We start from the raw sequence: 19,382 nt of genomic DNA, 5'->3' as shown, positions 1-19,382 counted from the left end.
CGCAACTAATCCTCTACTCGCCTATAGGTGCAGTGTAAGCTCAGCGGAGCTCCTTGACGCAATCTTCTGGATCTTCGGATTTCTTCGGGAAGTGAGCTCCATATTAGCGCATGCACAGTTGGAGCAGTCTTTCAGTTAGTAGAAACTGTGACAGAACTTGCCGAAGGTAATTGACGAGCACTCCAAACACCCGTGGAATTAAAAGAAGTGAACTTTTATTTTCAACTTGTTAAAAACATCAATTCCCTGACACATGTCATATCAACTGATACGTAGTCATAGTCACCTATGACTACGTATCGTTTGAGACAAAATGCGTCAGGGAATTGATGTTTTTAACAAGTTGAAATTAAAAGTTTGCTTCTTTTAATTCCACGGGTGTTTGGAGTGCTCGTAATTACTTTCGACTGATCGTGACTCACCTACAGCTACGGGCTTGGGGCGATGCACCCGGGCCACTCTGGTGAGTTCTTTCAGGTAAATTACCCTTGATACATTTGTGAACCCAGGAGCTGGACCCGGGGTTTCTACACCATGGTCACCACCTTTTTCAGGTGAGCTGTTCTAATGCAACTTTTGTAATTGCCCGCTAGAGTAGCAAAACGTCTCTTACCGTATATACTCGAGTATAAGCTGTCCCAAGTATAAGCCGAGGTACCTAATTTTACCTCCAAAAACTGGGAAAGCTTATTGACTCGAGTATAAGCTTAGGGTAAGAAATGCAGCAGCTTCAAGTTTCAATCTCGTTTTTGGATGACTATTCTTAGGCGCCGGCTACTATTCTAAGGCGCCGGCGAATATTCTTAGGTGCCGGCGAATATTCTAAGGCGCCGGCTAATATTCTTAGGCGCTGGCGACCGTTTTTGCGCTTGACCCGAGTATAAGCCGAGGTAGAGTTTTTCAGCATATTTTGGGGGCTGAAAAACTCTGCTTATACTCGAGTATATACGGTAATAGCAAAGCTTATTTTGGTGCCTTAATTAGCAGCGTTCACTTTTCGTAAATATATAGTGAACTGAACCAAGTTTAGCATAAACCTCATTTATAATCAAAACTTGGAAGAGGACCCAAAGATATCTGAAGAGCCGGAAGATGGAGCCCATGAGCTCCACTGAGCTTACTCTGCAGCTATAGGCGAGTAAAGGTTTAGGGGCTCTTATAGGTGTTATCACCTATTCGGGGAGGAGCAGGAAGGAGGGACTGTAGTGTACTGGGTAGGGGTTTTATTAGTGGGGGGTTGAGTTCTCCTTTAAAAATATTTTCAGCTTTTAAATATTTGCATCTGAAAACTATCCAGGACGAAACTATGAAACCCCTTTAACAAGGCATCTCTTTATTGTCATTAAATATCTACCTTTACAGAACACTCCTCTTTGGTGTTTTCAACTGGTTTACACTTCTGCTCATTTGGGGGGATATTGTCTCGTTTCATTTGAAATGACCGTTGTTCAGGTTAACCAATCTTTTTGTTGCATGTGTAAAGTTATAACTCTCTATGAGCTTATGTCTGTATATTTTCTACTGTTGATCGGCAAACCGTTATGAATACCTTTTTTTTAATGTATTACTTTTATGATTCTTAAATTAATTTCCTCCATTACATATTCAGCCGATAATATGCCGAACACTGAGTTGAGGCGATATCAAGCATGTTTTTCTGTACATAGTTAATGCAAACAAACAACATTTCAAAATAGTTTGTATAAAAAGTTGATATAAAATACCTATCCGTTTCAAATATCAGGGACAGTCTAGTAACAGCCTTCACTACTTTTCTATACCTGCAGCTCTGTACTATGGTTCATTTTTAGGGATATTTATCTGTCGAACAATCCATTGAGTGAGCAACATGCAACTTTTACATGTGCTGTCTATTCAACAGTCCTGCATATGTAGATAAAAAAAAAACATTCCAATGCCTTTACTAAAACAATTTACAAAAATGTGTATTTATTACTCATCTTATGACACACATACAGAAGAAATATATGTTTAAGGGGGAAACCCTTTCAAATTTTATGCTTATTTGAATGTTTTTGAAATCTTTTAGAAAAATGAAACAAAAAAAAAAAAGTGTGCCTCTGTTTTTAAAACTACTGATCAGTAAAACAATTCAAACCATTTCTTGTAGTTGGCCGTTTTATATTTCCTTGTATAGTAACTTCATTGTTTACAGTTTGATACTAGTTTTTTTTTCCCCCTTAAATTTCTCACATCATTTCACAGTAACTGGGTAAAATGTGACTGCCTTGATTTTTTTTTTTTTTTTTTTTTTTTAAAATTTGCTTTAAATAAACACTTTTTAGGCAGTGAGTTCTAATTATGCATAAATCAATTGCACTATAATTCATGAGTTATTTATTACAATATTTTCTACGGAATTACATCTTATTAACGGTTGTGTTACGATCTAATTTCTGTATTCTTTGTGTTATAAAGCTAAACTGGATTGTATTTAGGAAATAGTTTTTTTGTTAATGTATAAATTCTAATTTGTAGTAGAGCACTTCACAATTATTTCTTGGAATTTTTTAAAAAGAACTATTGACCTCCATTATTTGATTTGTGCTGTGTTCCATAACTTAAATGTTAATCGGTTAATTATTTGCATTCTCTTTTTCTATGGTGAGTCTTTTATTCTTTTAGTAATACTACTACCTCTAAATGTTTATAACGTACATTTTTATGTGTGCTGGAATACCTTGACAGACAATACATGGCCGTAATTTTTCATCCCAAATTAATTTAACTTTTGAGTCTTAAATATTTAAACGACATACTCTTAAGTGAAAATGTTCTTAGAAAACTTTGATTAATCCATTTTACACAGAATAAACTTTTGTGTTGCTGGTAATCCTCTTTAGCCTTCTTATATTTAAAAAGAATGCCTGATTCAGTAATGGAATGTTCAATTTGATATGTGCAAGGTTTTTCCAAATATTGAATTCAACGTGTAAAACTATAATGCAAACAATCTTTAAAGGAGAATTCAAGCTGTAATAAAAAAAACCCTCCCCCCTACCCTTGGTAGTCCTTCCTCCCCCCATCCTACCTGCCCCCCCAGGCAAATGCCCCTAATTTTTTACTCACACCTCCGTACAGATTCTAGCCTCGGAGTTCACGGCAGCCATCTTCTTCTCCGGTAATCTTTGTGTCTTGACGGAAGTTTCGGCGCATGTGCAGTGGTGGGCGGGAGGGGGGGTCTACCCAGGGTAGGGAAGGTTTTTTTTTTTATTACAGGTTGAATACTCCTTTAAAGGATCAACTTTAATATGTGGTGAGCATTTAAAAAAATGTATGTTATTGGTAAATAAATATTCTGAATCATTAATAAATATTCAATTTTACATACCACCTATCCTGGGAGCAGTCTGTATTGGCTTGATTTATAGCCATAAAGTCATGTAAATGCTGGTGTGTCGCTCCATTTTTTGAAGTAAAGTCCAGAATTGAAAATTAAACAAATGAATAAAGAAATATACAAAATCAAGAAAAAGCTAAATGTTAATAAAAGATGGTCGCTTACCAGGGTAACCCCCAGTCCAAGGGCTTGGCAATTTTTGGGAAAACACAAAGCATTCAAATGTAGTAAGATGTCATCCTGTAGTAAAGCAGTAGCCAAAAATGTTTTTATAAAAAGTAAAAAAATCTTTATTAGGACATATGTAAGCCTGACGCGTTTCGTACCTGAGGTGGGCATAGGCGATTTATAGCCAGCTACCTTTGGGAAAACGATATTATATGTTATGGTGTAGGACAATGGCACACATGGTACTTTTAGAATGGCTTTATGTTCTTGTAACATTGGACAATTCCTGATTTTATATGTCCCTTCAACACCTGTATATACAATTTATGGACAGATTTATTAAGGTTCGAATTGGAAATTTGAATTTTCGAGTTGGATTTTTGGTTGAAACTCACAAATTCGAGTTGGGAATAATCCAAACTCCAATTCAAATTCGAGATTTATCATACGTGGACTCTTGGAATAATTGAAATTCGACTATTCACCACCTAAAACCTGCCAAGTTCATGTGAATGGCAGAGGTCAAGTGACCCATTTGACATTCAAGTTTTTTTTGGAGAAAATTTTATTCGAGTTTAGTCAAATTCAATTTAAATTTTCAGGTTGGGAATATTCATTTGAGTTTTATTTGTTCAAATTTTTTCTTAAATAACCTCCCATTCCGATTGTGAGTCTATTTGAATTTATTAGAGTAAAAAAAAAAAAAAATTCACATGAATTAGAAATTCGACCTTTGATAAATGGGCCTCATATTGCGAACAATGGTCTTGTTTTATAAAGCTGAGGTTTTCATCGTACAGGCCTTCATAGAGGCATGGATGAACATCACCAGTAATATTTAACTCCACTTTTACACAGCCTGATAAATAGACTCGTATGAGTTTGACAGCTTTAAACTCCTTACTTTCTACACTATTGACTGATACAGGGGGTATCTCAAATTATTAGGATATTAGTGAAATAGAGAAGGTCAAAAGAAGCAACTCAAGGATATGGAAGGTCTCCATTTTGAGGAAAGTTGTTGTCCAAGTTGGGAAGTTTACATTCGAGAAGAGGTGCTGAGATGGTCATGGGGAGATCTAGCATAGTTTAAATATAGAAGAAGACCATTCAGTATTATTGTTAACATGTATTTATAGAGCAAGCTAATCAGTAGATTTTTACAGCAGTTTCAAGGGCATCCATTCAGAAAAGATCACATTTTTTTTGTATTGGCAGATACATGAAATTGATTCAAAGGGTTGGATGCCTTTTTAGAGAGTGAGAAAATGCAAAGTTCATTCAGGAACTGGTTTGATGAGTGTTTCCTTCTTTTAGCCTCTCACTGGATAGGTCTCTCTCTTTATAGGTAGAATCCTCTTGGATAAGAAGGATGAACTTGATGGTCAAATTTTTTTTTCCAGTTTCATCTACTATGTTACTATACTAATAAAGTAACATCCAATTTGAGTTTGGCCTAAAGATAACATATTGAATTGAGCTGGAGGGGACAGGGCTACACATTTATTTTTTGTTTTGTTATTAATGAAATAAAAATGTTGAGAATATAAACAATAGAAAATCTTAGTAGGATACACAGAACTACACTGATCCCACAAAACATTAGGCAAGAGGCAATATACCATTTCTCAGTACAGAATATCATCAGCAGGTTATTACAACTACACCCATCCTGTGTTGTGGCAACCCTATTTTGTTTCAGTGAATGGCCTCCTCTGCCTTTCTATGGAAAAAACTGCCAAATGTTTGAAAGGTTTTCGTTACTCCAGGTTATGATATATTTTGTAGTTCTGGGCCTTCAGAGAAATGTTGAAAACTTTCCACTATTCCACCTAGCAGCTGCTTCGATTTCAACTCAGTGGTAGTAAATTTGCAATTTTAAAAGTAAAGAAAAGGTCTTTTTACTTGGGGGTGCCATAAGTTAGGCACCCACAAATGATCGCATTTACTTACCTGAAATCCCGGGCCAGTGCACCTATTAGAAGAAAACTGCACGGGCCTCTTTCGGCTTCTTCTTTCTTCTTGGGGCTGCACATCCGCAGTAGAGTGATAAGTCAAACTTTAATGAAAAATCGGTCTATTTCATCTACTGCGCATGCGTCTGCCTGGGAAATTTGAAGAAACAGGAAGACAATTGCTTGGTGGCATGTCATGACTGTTAGGTTTCTATTACTCTACTACACCTGCTAGTAAATTATTTGCCATGTAGGAATATAATTTCTACCAAAAACAGTAATTGATCAGGTTAATGATTTCAGACTGCTCTTATTCTGAACACTGTATATAATTATTAAAAATCAATTACATAGTACTCTTGATTAGTGTTCTTTGCTTTTATAATAAATGGACTTGGCAATAATCATTTACAATATTACTACTGACAATGCAAGTGTCCATTGTACTATAGGAGCAATATTTTAAGAGAACGTAAAAATACATATCTTGCTGTGTAACTAATATATGTTACTGATATTGATCTATTCACTGCTATGTTGATATGCTTATAAGATTAGTTTTGTGGTTGGCCAAGAGTAATACAAGTATCCTTAAATCATGTAAAACTTCCAGTTAAAAAAGCTCATCACTTGTATTGCATCACGTCCCACCAACACACTTCTTCTTTCCAAAAACATGGCATATGAAGAGAGCAACCTCAAGGTAAAGCTGAATAGCTTGTCTACAACTGGAGAGAAAATCAAGACAAAGAGAAACCTTTTTTCATACAGAGCATTAATAAAAAGGAAACCAAATCGTTTTGCAGTTCTGTGTGCTAATGACTTCTACCTGCTGTGAGGTTCCTTTGAAGGAATTGAACTGATTGTTCCTGTTGCCATGTTCAAACATTTTAAAGTAGTTTACCAATTAAAAAAAACCTTTATGTTCTAATTTATTATTGATAACTGCATTGACTGCAGACTCAAGCAGTTTGTGACATTAATATTCCCAGCAGCCATTAAAAATCATCTTGAAGCTTAAACACAATATTTATTAGATGCACTATATCACATAATGATAAAGCGCATCTAATAAATATTAGTTTACAAAGCAGTGATGTTAAAAAGGACATTTTTGGACTCACTGCTGTGTTACACAAAGATTAGACCACTTTTAAAATTCGTTTATGTCCATAATACAAGTGAACTGTAAAGGGGTTTATTGTATTACTAAAAGGTGTGTCGATTAATAGAGCTGTGTGATAAAGCAAGTATAAATACTGTCAAGTCTGTTTCTGATGAGCGAAAGTAGGAATATTTATTTTCTAAACTTAGTCTTAATTTGGACAAAAACAACAAGGGATTGAGAAAGCAAGTTAGAAAAGACTGTATTAATCAGAGTATGCACCTCATTTATACATTTTTAGCTAAGTTTAGCAAATATGAATTTTGTTCTTGAAAACACTTTAGCCTGTATATTTGGTATAAGTAATTCTAGAGCAACTGGACTTGTTGAGTAATCATTGAAGACGTTTCACTACAACTCCGAGCAGCTTTTTCAGTTCAACTGGGAAGTCCGTGACATATCAACTCTTCCAACAATCCAATCATAATGGCCCATTGTAACTATTCAGAGAGTTGACAGTGGAAACTCAAAGAGTTGTGATTTTCTGGGGTTACTGCCTCTTATTCTGTCTGTGTGAAATAAGAGGAAAGATGTGGGTTGAATTAGGAATCCAGGTTTCTATGCCTTTAGACTTAATTGTAAGGCTTTAAGGTATTTTTTCCCCTTAATGGTAATTTGAAGGAGATGTTCTGACTTGCCATAAAGTAATAATTGAGGCATGTTATTAAAGGCTACAGTGATTGTAGGCATGAGGTGAAATAGGTGACGCCCACAAAGAGTAATCAAAGTACTCCAAAGCCAAGAAGCAATCCTGTCTAGTATTTGGCAATACCTGAAGACTAGATCAAATTCTGCATCTGGAATGACTTTATTTCATTCACTAAGAGATGAGGGTTCTTTAGAAAAATTGAGTCATGGAGCACTTTTACTCTGCTTAAAAAGTAGTAGTACTTATTAGCCATTCCATTTGGTAAGTTAAATATATATATATATATATATATATATATATATATATATATATATATATATATATATATATATATATATATATATATACAAGTGTGGAACTGGGACAGGTAGGTTGCATACCTAAAGGTTTAAACAGGCTTAAACCATCTTGGATTACGCCATCTTCTTCTTATTTTTTTTTTAATTTAAATCTGAACTCTAGCCAAAATGAACATTTAATTAAGCTTTATCTTACTAAAATTCTGTTTCAGAATACTGTGAAATACTGTTTCAGAAATGATCGCATTTCTCTTCACTGTCTGCCTCTCGGCATCTCTTTATTCTGTATTTATGCAGAAGTCAGGTTTTGAATTTTCATTGGGGGGTGCTCTTTTGCGTAAAAATTGTATTGAAACTCACTGTTTTGAAGTTACCTGAAATCTTGTCTTTCTATATGTAGGATTTGTGCTAAAGTCAGTTTATTTTTTTAGATTCTGTTTGTGCTGGAATCAGTAATTTGAGCTCCAATTCATCTGATGAAATGGAGCCCCACAAAATATGTAAGATTTGTCAATAAAAATCGGGCTCCCATCACTTGCATGAAGAGAGACAGATGCTAAGAGGGAGATAGTGAAGAACAACTTGACTATATTTTGAAAGTTTCTTATTTCAGTATGATATATAAAATATAATACATTTTCCTTTATACAATAGTTATTTTTTTTAAAAAAAAAGTTTTATTTTTTGGTTCAGACCAGTCACACTCCGGTGCTCTGATGGTTATCAAATTATGCAGTAAGGTTAAAAAGTCATACTGGTTATCTGATTAACCGCTTTAACTAACCTCAATTACAGTGGTGTGAAAAACTATTTGCCCCCTTCCTGATTTCTTCTTCTTTTGCATGTTTGTCACACAAAATGTTTCTGATCATCAAACACATTTACCTATTAGTCAAAGATAACACAAGTAAACACAAAATGCAGTTTTTAAATGAGGGTTTTTATTATTTAGGGAGAAAAGAAATCCAAACCTGTGTGAAAAAGTAATTGCCCCCTGAACCTAATAACTGGTTGGGCCACCCTTAGCAGCAATAACTGCAATCAAGCGTTTGCGATAACTTGCAACGAGTCTTTTACAGCGCTCTGGAGGAATTTTGGCCCACTCATCTTTGCAGAATTGTTGTAATTCAGCTTTATTTGAGGGTTTTCTAGCATGAACCGCCTTTTTAAGGTCATGCCACAACATCTCAATAGGATTCAGGTCAGGACTTTGACTAGGCCACTCCAAAGTCTTCATTTTGTTTTTCTTCAGCCATTCAGAGGTGGATTTGCTGGTGTGTTTTGGGTCATTGTCCTGCTGCAGCACCCAAGATCGCTTCAGCTTGAGTTGACGAACAGATGGCCGGACATTCTCCTTCAGGATTTTTTGGTAGACAGTAGAATTCATGGTTCCATCTATCACAGCAAGTCTTCCAGGTCCTGAAGCAGCAAAACAACCCCAGACCATCACACTACCACCACCATATTTTACTGTTGGTATGATGTTCTTTTTCTGAAATGCTGTGTTACTTTTACGCCAGATGTAACGGGACGCGCACCTTCCAAAAAGTTCAACTTTTGTCTCGTTGGTCCACAAGGTTTGCTTTTTGCTTAAAAGTGGTTTGCGCCTTGGAAATCTGCCATGCAGGCCGTTTTTGCCCAGTCTCTTTCTTATGGTGGAGTCGTGAACACTGACCTTAATTGAGGCAAGTGAGGCCTGCAGTTCTTTAGATGTTGTCCTGGGGTCTTTTGTGGCCTCTCGGATGAGTTGTCTCTGCGCTCTTGGGGTAATTTTGGTCGGCCGGCCACTCCTGGGAAGGTTCACCACTGTTCCATGTTTTTGCCATTTGTGGATAATGGCTCTCACTGTAGTTCGCTGGAGTCCCAAAGCTTTAGAAATGGCTTTATAACCTTTGAAATTGAACTCAGGTGTGATAAACCACAGTTAAGTTATTTTTTAACAAGGGGGGCAATCACTTTTTCACACAGGCCCATGTAGATTTGGAGTTTTTTTTTCTCCTTTAATAACGTAAATCTTCATTTAAAAACTGCATTTTGTGTTCAATTATGTTATCTTTGACTAATAGTTAACGGTTTTTGATGAGCAGAAACATTTAAGTGTGACAAACATGCAAAACAATAAGAAATCAGGAAGGGGGCAAATAGTTTTTCCACACCACTGTAGATGAGTCAAGCCTAGTACAATATAGTATTGGGATAGAGACAAGGCATAGCAAGAAATAATCAAGAAACACAAACACCAAGAGATGATATTGCTGAGAATGGCATTTAAATAATACTCAAGAAGGTGGATTTAAGAAAAACCACATACTACTTTTTAAAGGATCAGAATTATGCTGTTCATGATAATGTGCTATTTATAAGTTGTCAACCATTTTATTTTGTTGTTTTTTTAATACAGTTAAACTTAAACTAGAAGCAATATGTTTTTTCTTTCCACAGTGTCATCAATTTCCATAACCAACTGAAATCTGGTAAAGCCACTAAGCCACCCACTGGGGATACTGTTTTATGTGACGTGTTAAACTCATTGTGCCTATATCACAAGCAACAGTTGACATTTCTACTGAGATTCCTGAAGGAGGAACAAAAAGTATGCTCAGAAGTTTGCTTCAGCAAAACAAATTTATATCCTGGATTAAAAATGTCCAGCAGGAAAGAGAATTCGCCAGCCGTCTTTTACAGCTTTGCAAAACAGAGACTTACAAGACGCGGCCGGTTAAAAAGAAAAGAACCGTATCACCACCTTCCCTATTTATCTGTTTGTCTAAAAGATATTCGTTTAACTTGTCCAGGTTTGGCCTCGGGAACAGTGAAGCTGGATTCCTTCCAAAATCAAAATCTGAGGTTAGAAGTAAGCAATAGACCTTTAAATGATAGCAATCTGTGTCAAAAAGAACAGCCTTGTAGACCCTCAGAATATTTTGGTCATTGTTCTGGTACCTGGGACAGAACCAGTTTTGAAACTCACTTAACTCCACAATCACTTCAGTTTGAAGGTGAAATGCAAGTACATGATACACTTTCACAGTGTGCTTTAAAAGATAACTGTGATCAACTACCATCTCTTGTATGTACAACTGGTGAATATAGGAAACGTAAATTAAACTGCACTGTAATATCTATGAAACAGGGCAAAATGGCAGTGAATGACCAAAGCAAAAGTGATTCTGATTTACAAAACCTAGAGGATACATTTAATGGCAAATTCAAGGAAACACGGATTTGCCCAAAAATCACAAATCCCCTAAACCTTTACAACACTGAAAGAAAAAGGATTAATGGAGTAAAATTTGGAAATCTGATCAAACATTTTATTAACAATGTTAAATTAAAGGACAGTAGTTTTGTGGAAATGTTTAACCTGCATAAAAACAGCACAGAGACCAAAATAATGCAAACAAGGTTTCAGAAACGTCAGGAAAAGTTGTCCTCCCTAAAATCACCCGGCTTTGCATTGTCTAGACACCGTTCTTTAGAAATTAAAAGCGAGATCAAGAGTCTAATAGAAACATTTAGAAAGAGAATGGCATCTCATCAAAAGAATAAGAAAAAACCAGCAAGACACACAGGTGAAATCAACAACTATATAAAAGGGAACACTTCTTTCATTTCAGAATCAGATTACTCTATAAACACTCAAGCTGTGACTACAGTACGGGAATATGTAACACATCTACCTCATACCAAGCGGAGAATTATTTTAAAGAATGATATCAGCACAAACAGTTGTAATAATGTACCAGACCACTTGCCACATTCTGCACCACAAAACCATACAGATGAGACCAAAGACTATGAAAGCTGTATAGAAACACAAGAAAATGCATTAAAAAAATCTAAACCAAGGAATGCTGCAACTGAAAATAGTGGTAATTTATTTTGTAAATGCACCTTAAACCAGATCTCAGGTATGCTAACAAATATCCCTTCCGACTATAGAAATAATAAAACTGCCAATTTGCCAAATAATAAAGCACATTTGCTTGTTGTAGTAGAACGTCTAAGAGAGTGTGATCATTTACATAATATATTATTGGGAAAATCAAATGCCCACCAGTGCCAAACAAGAAGTACATTTAATGCGAATGCACAACATGGATGTGAATTATGGAGTGAGAACCCCGACAGACCTGCTTTGCAAAAGTGTTTATCACTTGTGCCACAAATCCGATTGAGAAGAAGCAAAGACGCAACTATAACATCTTTTAAAAATAAGGATATTCTAAATTCAAACTCTTTGTCGGATTTAGCCAAAAATAAACAAGGCAGAACTGGGGCAACTAAAGTGCATCCTTTGACTGGGTTTTCCAGTCCAGTTAAAGTTATGTTTGTCTCAAAAGTTAATAGAAATGATGGAATACACTATACATTAAGCCCCGAAAACCAACCTTATAATAAAAATGTTATGGGGAGCCCTGTGTCATCCAGAGGAGATATGATGAAAACAAATTCTGCTGCAAGTATCTTTTCCCAAGACTATAATAAAACTAGACTGGCAGACAGACCTATGCAACACACATCTTCAGATAAAATGCATTCTAAAGAGGAGTGGTTTGTAAAGAGAAACCCAGAAGGGCCTAATACAATTGGTTCTCATTCTTTAAAGTTGGTCAGAAGAACCTCAGAGAGGCATACAAACTTACAAATGAATTTATCTAAACACTTTGGTAAACTGAGCAAATATAAAACTGGCAATGGATTGCTTGGGTTTAACACCAAGAAATCAAGGATTGCAAGACGTAGTATCAGGATTGCACAACGTATCCTTCTTATGTCTCATAAAGTTTCAGCAACCCAAAGAGGTGACTGTAATAAGCCTCTATCCGATGGCTACATGAACATTTCAGAACCAAAGCAAAATTTCAGCAGTCAGTCTAAAGTGAAGACTGCAGAAGAAACTTGCAGTGATCCATCTCTGCCAAGAAATTATAAAACAAATAAGTCGGCGCCCTCAGTTGGTAACAAGTTAATCATTGCAAAAAAAGACAAGAAGTGGCAGTGCAGGCAATCTAGTCAGAAACCAATCAAACCAAAAAGGAAAAGAAATGTCAGATCATCACTCTTTAGAACATACCAGCTGTGCCAGCGACATGCAAAACTGAAAAAGCCTGTGCTGCATTCACTTGCATCTTTGACTTCATTTTCATTTAGAAGTGCCTTATATCATCATTCTAATAGGATATTGTCTACCAGATATAAAGCTCACAGACGAAAGTTAAAAAACAAAAATAAACCTTACAACCTACAGTATAACTTGGGCTCTATAACCAGCACACGTCTCAATAGTAAAAATTCTGTGAAAAACTATACTGGGTTCATTTTGGAGGGTGCTTCAGATATTCAGTCAAACGGTCTCCTTAACTGGTGGTCTACATCCGCTTCAAATGAATCCTTATTGAAAGCATTAGATAATAGGTATGAAAACATGGCCAGCACATGGGTACATGAGAACAACCGAGAAGAAAGGAGGAAAATGGAAATCTCTGGAGGTACACTTCAGAAACCTTCTCCTATTCAGATGCTGTTCCAGAAAAAGATTGACTTAAATCACATATCAGCATGGTTTATGCAAACAACAGAAACTCAGTCCCTTTCAATAACCAGAAATCCAAATGCTTGCAATTCTTCAAAGAATAAACAAAAGGGGAAAAAATTTAAACTGTCTAAAGTGCATGAAAACAAAGAAACCAGGAAGTGTGCACACTTGGCAGTTTCAGATACGAGTAAGGAAAAACAACACATTGACAACTTATGCCAAACAGAACATTTTTGTACAAGAAATATAAAATATGTAAAACATGGAGTGTTACAACAAAAAGACTCCAGTCATGGAAAAAAGAAATTAAGTGGAGGTGACAAATGTCATAATATATGGTTAACCAAGCTTGATGCTTCATCAAGAAAACTAAACTTAGTGGACACTGTGCTTCATGGTAACATTCCTCTGTTAGAGACCTTGCTAGGTGCTAATTCCAAAGGCAAGAAATCTGATAACTTACTGAAAAACAATCAAACAAAGAAAATGAAAACTTACAAAAGTCTGACAATAAAGGACATTAGAATCTGTCTAAAAAGACTTTCAAATGAAGTACCAAATAAAAATGTTTCTTTGGAACTGGTACAATTTACTAATGCCAGTGAAGTCAACAAACGAACTTTAAGGTCCAATTCATGTCTAAAATCAAACATCCAAAGTTTACAAATGAATCGTGTTCAAGCAAAATCCTTAAATACAACACCCGAAGGAATACAATTCCCTAAAAAACAGGTCTGCTTAAGAAATTCACGAAGAGAAGCTCAACCTAGTCCTCTCTTTGCTCCCCTTTCTAAACGAAAAAGATCCAAACAAGCCTTTGTACATATGGAAAATGGTATCAAGAAACTTAAAACACAATATTCTGTTCATGAACAAAATGATTATTCAAATATCCAGTTAGGTAAGTCTTGAATTGTAATACTTCTTGAAAATATTAACCATTTGGAAATTAGTATTATATTATTTAATGCTTTGTCTTGCTGTGATTTGAGTATTATCTGGGGATGCTTAGGCTCTTTTGGAAGAGTTGCTTATGGACTGTAATATATATATCCCCTTTAGTGGAGATTTAGAAGCTCTGTGGGATGGTTGAAAGATACCAAGTGGTTCCAAAAGGAGATAGATAATGACCCTTTGGTCATCTATAATTATTAGTTATTATAGTTATTAGTTAGTGACTCAAAGACACATGTCAATTAAAATCAACCGAGAGTTCGAGGAAAGTGCACTACAGATGGTCAGCCATCATCAGAGACCTGGAAATGTTCAGCTGCTGAACACCAAGTTAGCCATCGACACACATCTATAGTCATTTCATATGATTTTTGGACCATGGCATTTGGTTGAGCGGACATGTTAGAAAATGTTCTAACAATATTTTAGCATATCTGTCAATATCCATGGGAGATCACTGCTATTTCTTGGACAATTTTGTACAATTGTTGTCGGCCAATTAATGGCCAGAACATTGTCTAATTTGTTTTTTTATTCCTAATTGAATCCTACAATTAACATCTGAAAGGTTAGTTTTAGATCATCTCATTAAAAGGAATGATCACCATAGAAACGTCCATCGTGAATGAAATCTGAACATCTATGGCCAATGGAACGATCTTGAAAACACTTCTGTTTCTAAGTTTCAACTTGTGGATATAAACTGTCATTCACTATAATGTTATGCAGAAATCAGTTTGTCATGGACCGTTCATTGGCCTTTGGCCAGAAATAACTGTATTTCTAAAAAAAACAAAGAAAACTGTCTACTGCAAAAAGCAGATATCAAGAGATATCAAGAGAATTGATGAGAAATAGAATATCTCTAGAAAAGATTTCAGGCCATTAGCACTGAGTTTTGAATTAATTTGAGGTCTCTTGGAATTTGGCCATTCAGTAGAAATATTTTGTATTGGAAATTGTGATGTTTCTCCAAGAAATACACTGGAGGACTATAACTGTGCATGTTGCACTATTAGCCTATTAGTCCTAATGGCAAAAACTGTTTTTTTACTATAAAATCCAAATTTTTTGTGAAAAAAAAACTTGAATATTTTGGGATTTATTATACCCTGAGAATGGAAAAAGTCAGAATCCAAAAAATCTGGCATCTCAGACCTGCCGTGGTTGTATATAAGTCAATGGGAGAAATCCCGAAGATATGCTGATCTGCACTGGGTTTCATGCAGTAATCTGAAGCTTTTGTGGTTTTTGGGCAAAATTTAAAAAAAAATTGGATTTTTCAGACTCAAAATCAGAAATTCTAATTTTTGTACGATTTTTTCCAGAACTGGATTTTTTTTGGGAATATGATTTTATAAATAAGAGGAAATAACCCGTGCGGATTTGGTCTGAGTATATTTCAGAAATTAATGAGATAAATAATCCCCTTAGTATACTAATGAATGAACTGAGGAACTTATCTGATAGATAATTGTCGTCTTAAGTTAAATTTGGAGAGAAATCAAATATTTTTTCCCCTCACCTTGAATTGGATTGAGCCCAGCACATATACATAAAAATGAATTCTGGAATACAGTTGAGAGCACAGAATCTATTCCTGATGTTTGAAACCATAAGTTGTGAAATGTACCAAATTTACCAATGCATGATTATTGGATATTTCTGGTAATATTCTACAACAGGCTCACAATGTAAAATGGGATATACATTTTCCTAGAACTGTATTCATGTTGATAATGGAGGAGGTAAGAGATAGTATTTAAAATGTTCATGTACAAATCTTCTATGATTTATCCGTGACATAGAAAAATGATTCCTCTTTCAATTTAATCAAAACAAATATGTGGATACTTCTACAATTACGCAAACCTACTTTATTACTGGCTAGAAGATACTGTTGTTGGTCAGGGGGATACTCTCTCCCCCCATTTTATTTTTTGATGTATCAAACGTGGCAGAAAAATGACCAAACTTGAGATTTAAGAAAACATACGGCATATTTGCAGGGTATTAGAAATGAACTGGGTGTTTTGTAAACTCTAGTGATAGAGGGAATAAACTGAATTTCTGGGGTAATATTATCAGTTCAGTATAAAGCAGCACAGAGTTTGAAGGGGTCAGTTATCTCCTGCACGGCGGTGTAATTTCAAGGCTAAATTCCATGTTTTGTTCCCCACAATACAATGGATTCCAAGATGAGATGGTGTGTCTGATGCAAATTGTAACTGACCAGTCTAAATTGATGCAGTTGTTCTTGCACTTCAATACAAGTGGAGTGTAACTGTGCTGGAAAGTTTTGGTTGGTGTCAATTCTGGAGTTTGGGCGGGAGAGTAAATGGTACTTTCTGTTCTTTTGATACAACAGAGACGCAGAGATTGATGCAGGCCTCTGTGGGAACAGAAGAAAGCTCTGATTCCAGACGTGGCGGCAAATAAATAGCTGTCATTTTTCCTTTTTACCCCCCCAGTGCCTCTTAAACCAGTTGGATTAAAGTCATTTCGGGGACTGTCAAGTAAAGATGGCTCCTTCTCGCTCACCCCAATTCGGATCCCATTTCATGGAAGCAGAAAGGTAAAAATGTTTTACTTTATTAAGAAAGTTGGTGGCAGTAAAACAACAAGTACCAGAAAGGATGGAGCCGGCTCAGAAACATACGTGGAGCTGGTGCCGACTTACCCTCTGGTAACATACGTGTGTGCGTATACGGTACCTATAAAAAGTATTCACCCCCTTGGTTTCATATGTTACTGTCATAGAACATTGTATTTTCTGTTTTTTGTTAAAATTAATTGAAATCACTTTTCAGAGATGTTTCCCTTGTTATGAGAGTCCATTTCTGTTGATGCATGTAGAAAAATAAATGAAATCCATTGTTATTGTGTGTTCGATGGCGAAAACATTCAAGGTGTGGATACTTGTTTTAGGTGTGTATTATGTGTATGTATATATGTGCAGTACATTGTGTGGAGGACCTATTATTCAGAATGCTCTGGACTGGTTTTCTGGATAACGGATCTTTCTGTAAATTCATATTTTAAAGGGGTTGTTCACCTTTTGGACAATAAATCTAATTTAACAGCCCATGTCATAAAAAAAACGTTTTTGTGATTTATCTATATTACCTAAAATGTTTGCTTTCAGAGATACATACCAAAGAAGCTATGGATCATCTCTGAAAACCTATGGGTCCCCCGACACTGTGTATGAGACGCCGGCTGCCAAATAAGGAAGTTCACGACTGAATCTGCACTGTCTCTCTCCTGCTTCATTTGCATATCTTCAATTCCATTGGCTGGCAAGATTCAGCCAATTGGATCAAATTACAAAAAACTTTTTTATGACATGGGCTGTTAAAATTAGTTGTATTCAGTGGCGGAACTACCGGGGGAGCAGGGGGTGCGAGCGGGCCAGGGCCCGCACCCCCTCAGGGCCCCCCGGCAGTCCGTGTGCCACTGAGAAATGCGGGCTAATGCGGCGGTACGGAGGGGGCGTGGCCCGGCTGCGCGTCACGCACCAGGGCCCGCCCCCCTCAACAAACGCTACTGGTTGTATTGACCAAAAGTTCAATAACCCCTTTAAGTCTACTAGAAAATCATGTAAACATTAAATAAACCCAATAGGCTGGTTTGCTTCCAATAAGGATTAATTATATCTTAGTTGGGATCAAGTACAAGCGACTGTTTTATTATTACACAGAAAAAGGAAATCATTTTCAAAATGTTTTGATTTCGTTCATTATTTCAATGGAGTCTATGGGAGATGTACAGTAGTACAGGGGTCCCCAACCTTTTTTGGCCCGGGGACCAAAAAAAGAGCTAATTTTTTTCCAAGGACTGGGGTCGGGAGGGGAGGTTGTCAGAGTGGGGCGGCGTCCAATTTGGGCGCGCCGGAGTACCACATTCATTATTCGGCAGACCAGTTCAGGACGGTCTGCGGCCCGGTGGTTGAGGACCCCTGCCGTAGAAGTCTATTTCAATGGTGTCTATGGGAGATGGCCATGCTGGAGCTTTCTGGATAACAGATCCCATACCTGTGTATATGTGTGTAAATGTATATGTACACACACACACACACAGAACCAATGATTCTTATAATTACAGTTGTCTTGGGCCATAGGCTGCAGGTGGCATTCTTAAGGCTGAGTGAGTTTGCCTGTGACAGTCACTAGTACTTACCCTTTTTTCTCTTTGCAGTGATGCAACGTTTCCTGATGCTGAATACTCACGGTGCCTTTACTCCTGGAGCAACCATCCTATTTTCCTACAAAAGAGCCCCAAGTTGCACTATTTACATTTTTTCCTGGAGGTTTTTTTGTTTTGTTTTTTGTATTGTATATGGCAATAAGCATATGTTCTGTCTGTAAGCTTGCCGTTCCTTAAATCTTCTCAAAATTTACACTGTACATTCTGATATGCAAAAAATGGTGCTCATTTTATTGTAGCTACAACCATCCCTTGGAGCAGTAAAACTCATATATTGTCCTTAAAATAAATTAGGGGCAGATTTATCAAGGGTTGAATTTCAAGTTCATGGGAGCTATTTAAAACTCCCATGAACTCGAAATTTGACCTATTGCAAAGTATTAACAAAAAAAACCAAAAAAACACATTTTTGAAACTCTGGTGAATAGGATCGACGCACAAATTCAATTCTCAGACAAAACCTTGAATGTCAGGAAGGCTGGAAACAACTCCAAACTGATCCCAGGACGTCTTCCATAGGCTCCTTCCAACAGCAACTCGGCAGGTTTAAGGTGTCGAATTCAAGTTCTTAAAGGGCCAGTGTAGGATAAATTTCGAAAATCTAATTTACATTGTTTTAAAAACTAGAATCAAATTTTAATAAACCATAGTCAAATTTGACCCTTTAGGCCATTAAAAAAAAAAAGCTTGAAAATTTGAATTTTCACGTCGAACCTTGATAAATCTGCCCCTAAACGTGCTCAGCAAGGAGACAGCATTTCAGGCATCTCAGCATTCTGTTTGCTGTCCAGCTGCAGAACAGCTGCTTCACCTTCTTAACATAAATCCAAAACTGGATTTCATTTTGTGTCATTTCTGGGGAAAACTGCAAAATAAAGTTGATCTTTTTTCACTCTGTATCTGCTTTATAGTGTGTACGTCTTTGTGCTCTTCCCCCTGCCCCAGTTCTATAATGTCCTGCTATTTAAGCACTATGGATGCACCGAATCCACTATTTTGGATTTGGCTGAACCCCCGAATCCTTCGTTAAAGATACGGCCAAATACTGAATCCTAATATGCATATGCAAATAAGGGATGGGGAAAC

General features: G+C 36.4%; 1 protein-coding gene across 1 annotated transcript in view; it reads left to right on the top strand.

Moving 5' to 3' along the window:
- The window catches only part of lcorl.S (ligand dependent nuclear receptor corepressor like S homeolog), a 57,199-nt gene extending 38,341 nt beyond the window's left edge, over positions 1 to 18,858 (top strand). The window contains exons 7-9 of the mRNA XM_018243065.2: positions 10,040 to 14,037; positions 16,562 to 16,665; positions 18,288 to 18,858. Coding sequence (XP_018098554.1) covers positions 10,040 to 14,037; positions 16,562 to 16,665; positions 18,288 to 18,290 — 4,105 coding nt within the window. The 3' untranslated portion in view covers positions 18,291 to 18,858. The remainder of the gene's footprint in view (positions 1 to 10,039; positions 14,038 to 16,561; positions 16,666 to 18,287) is intronic.
- Positions 18,859 to 19,382: the final 524 nt, after the last annotated feature.

Source organism: Xenopus laevis, chromosome 1S (assembly GCF_017654675.1).
Source record: "Xenopus laevis strain J_2021 chromosome 1S, Xenopus_laevis_v10.1, whole genome shotgun sequence".
In the NCBI taxonomy this organism is placed as follows: Eukaryota; Metazoa; Chordata; class Amphibia; order Anura; family Pipidae; genus Xenopus; species Xenopus laevis.
Note: the sequence above shows the minus strand (reverse complement) of the source record. Positions and strands in the feature narration are given on the sequence as shown.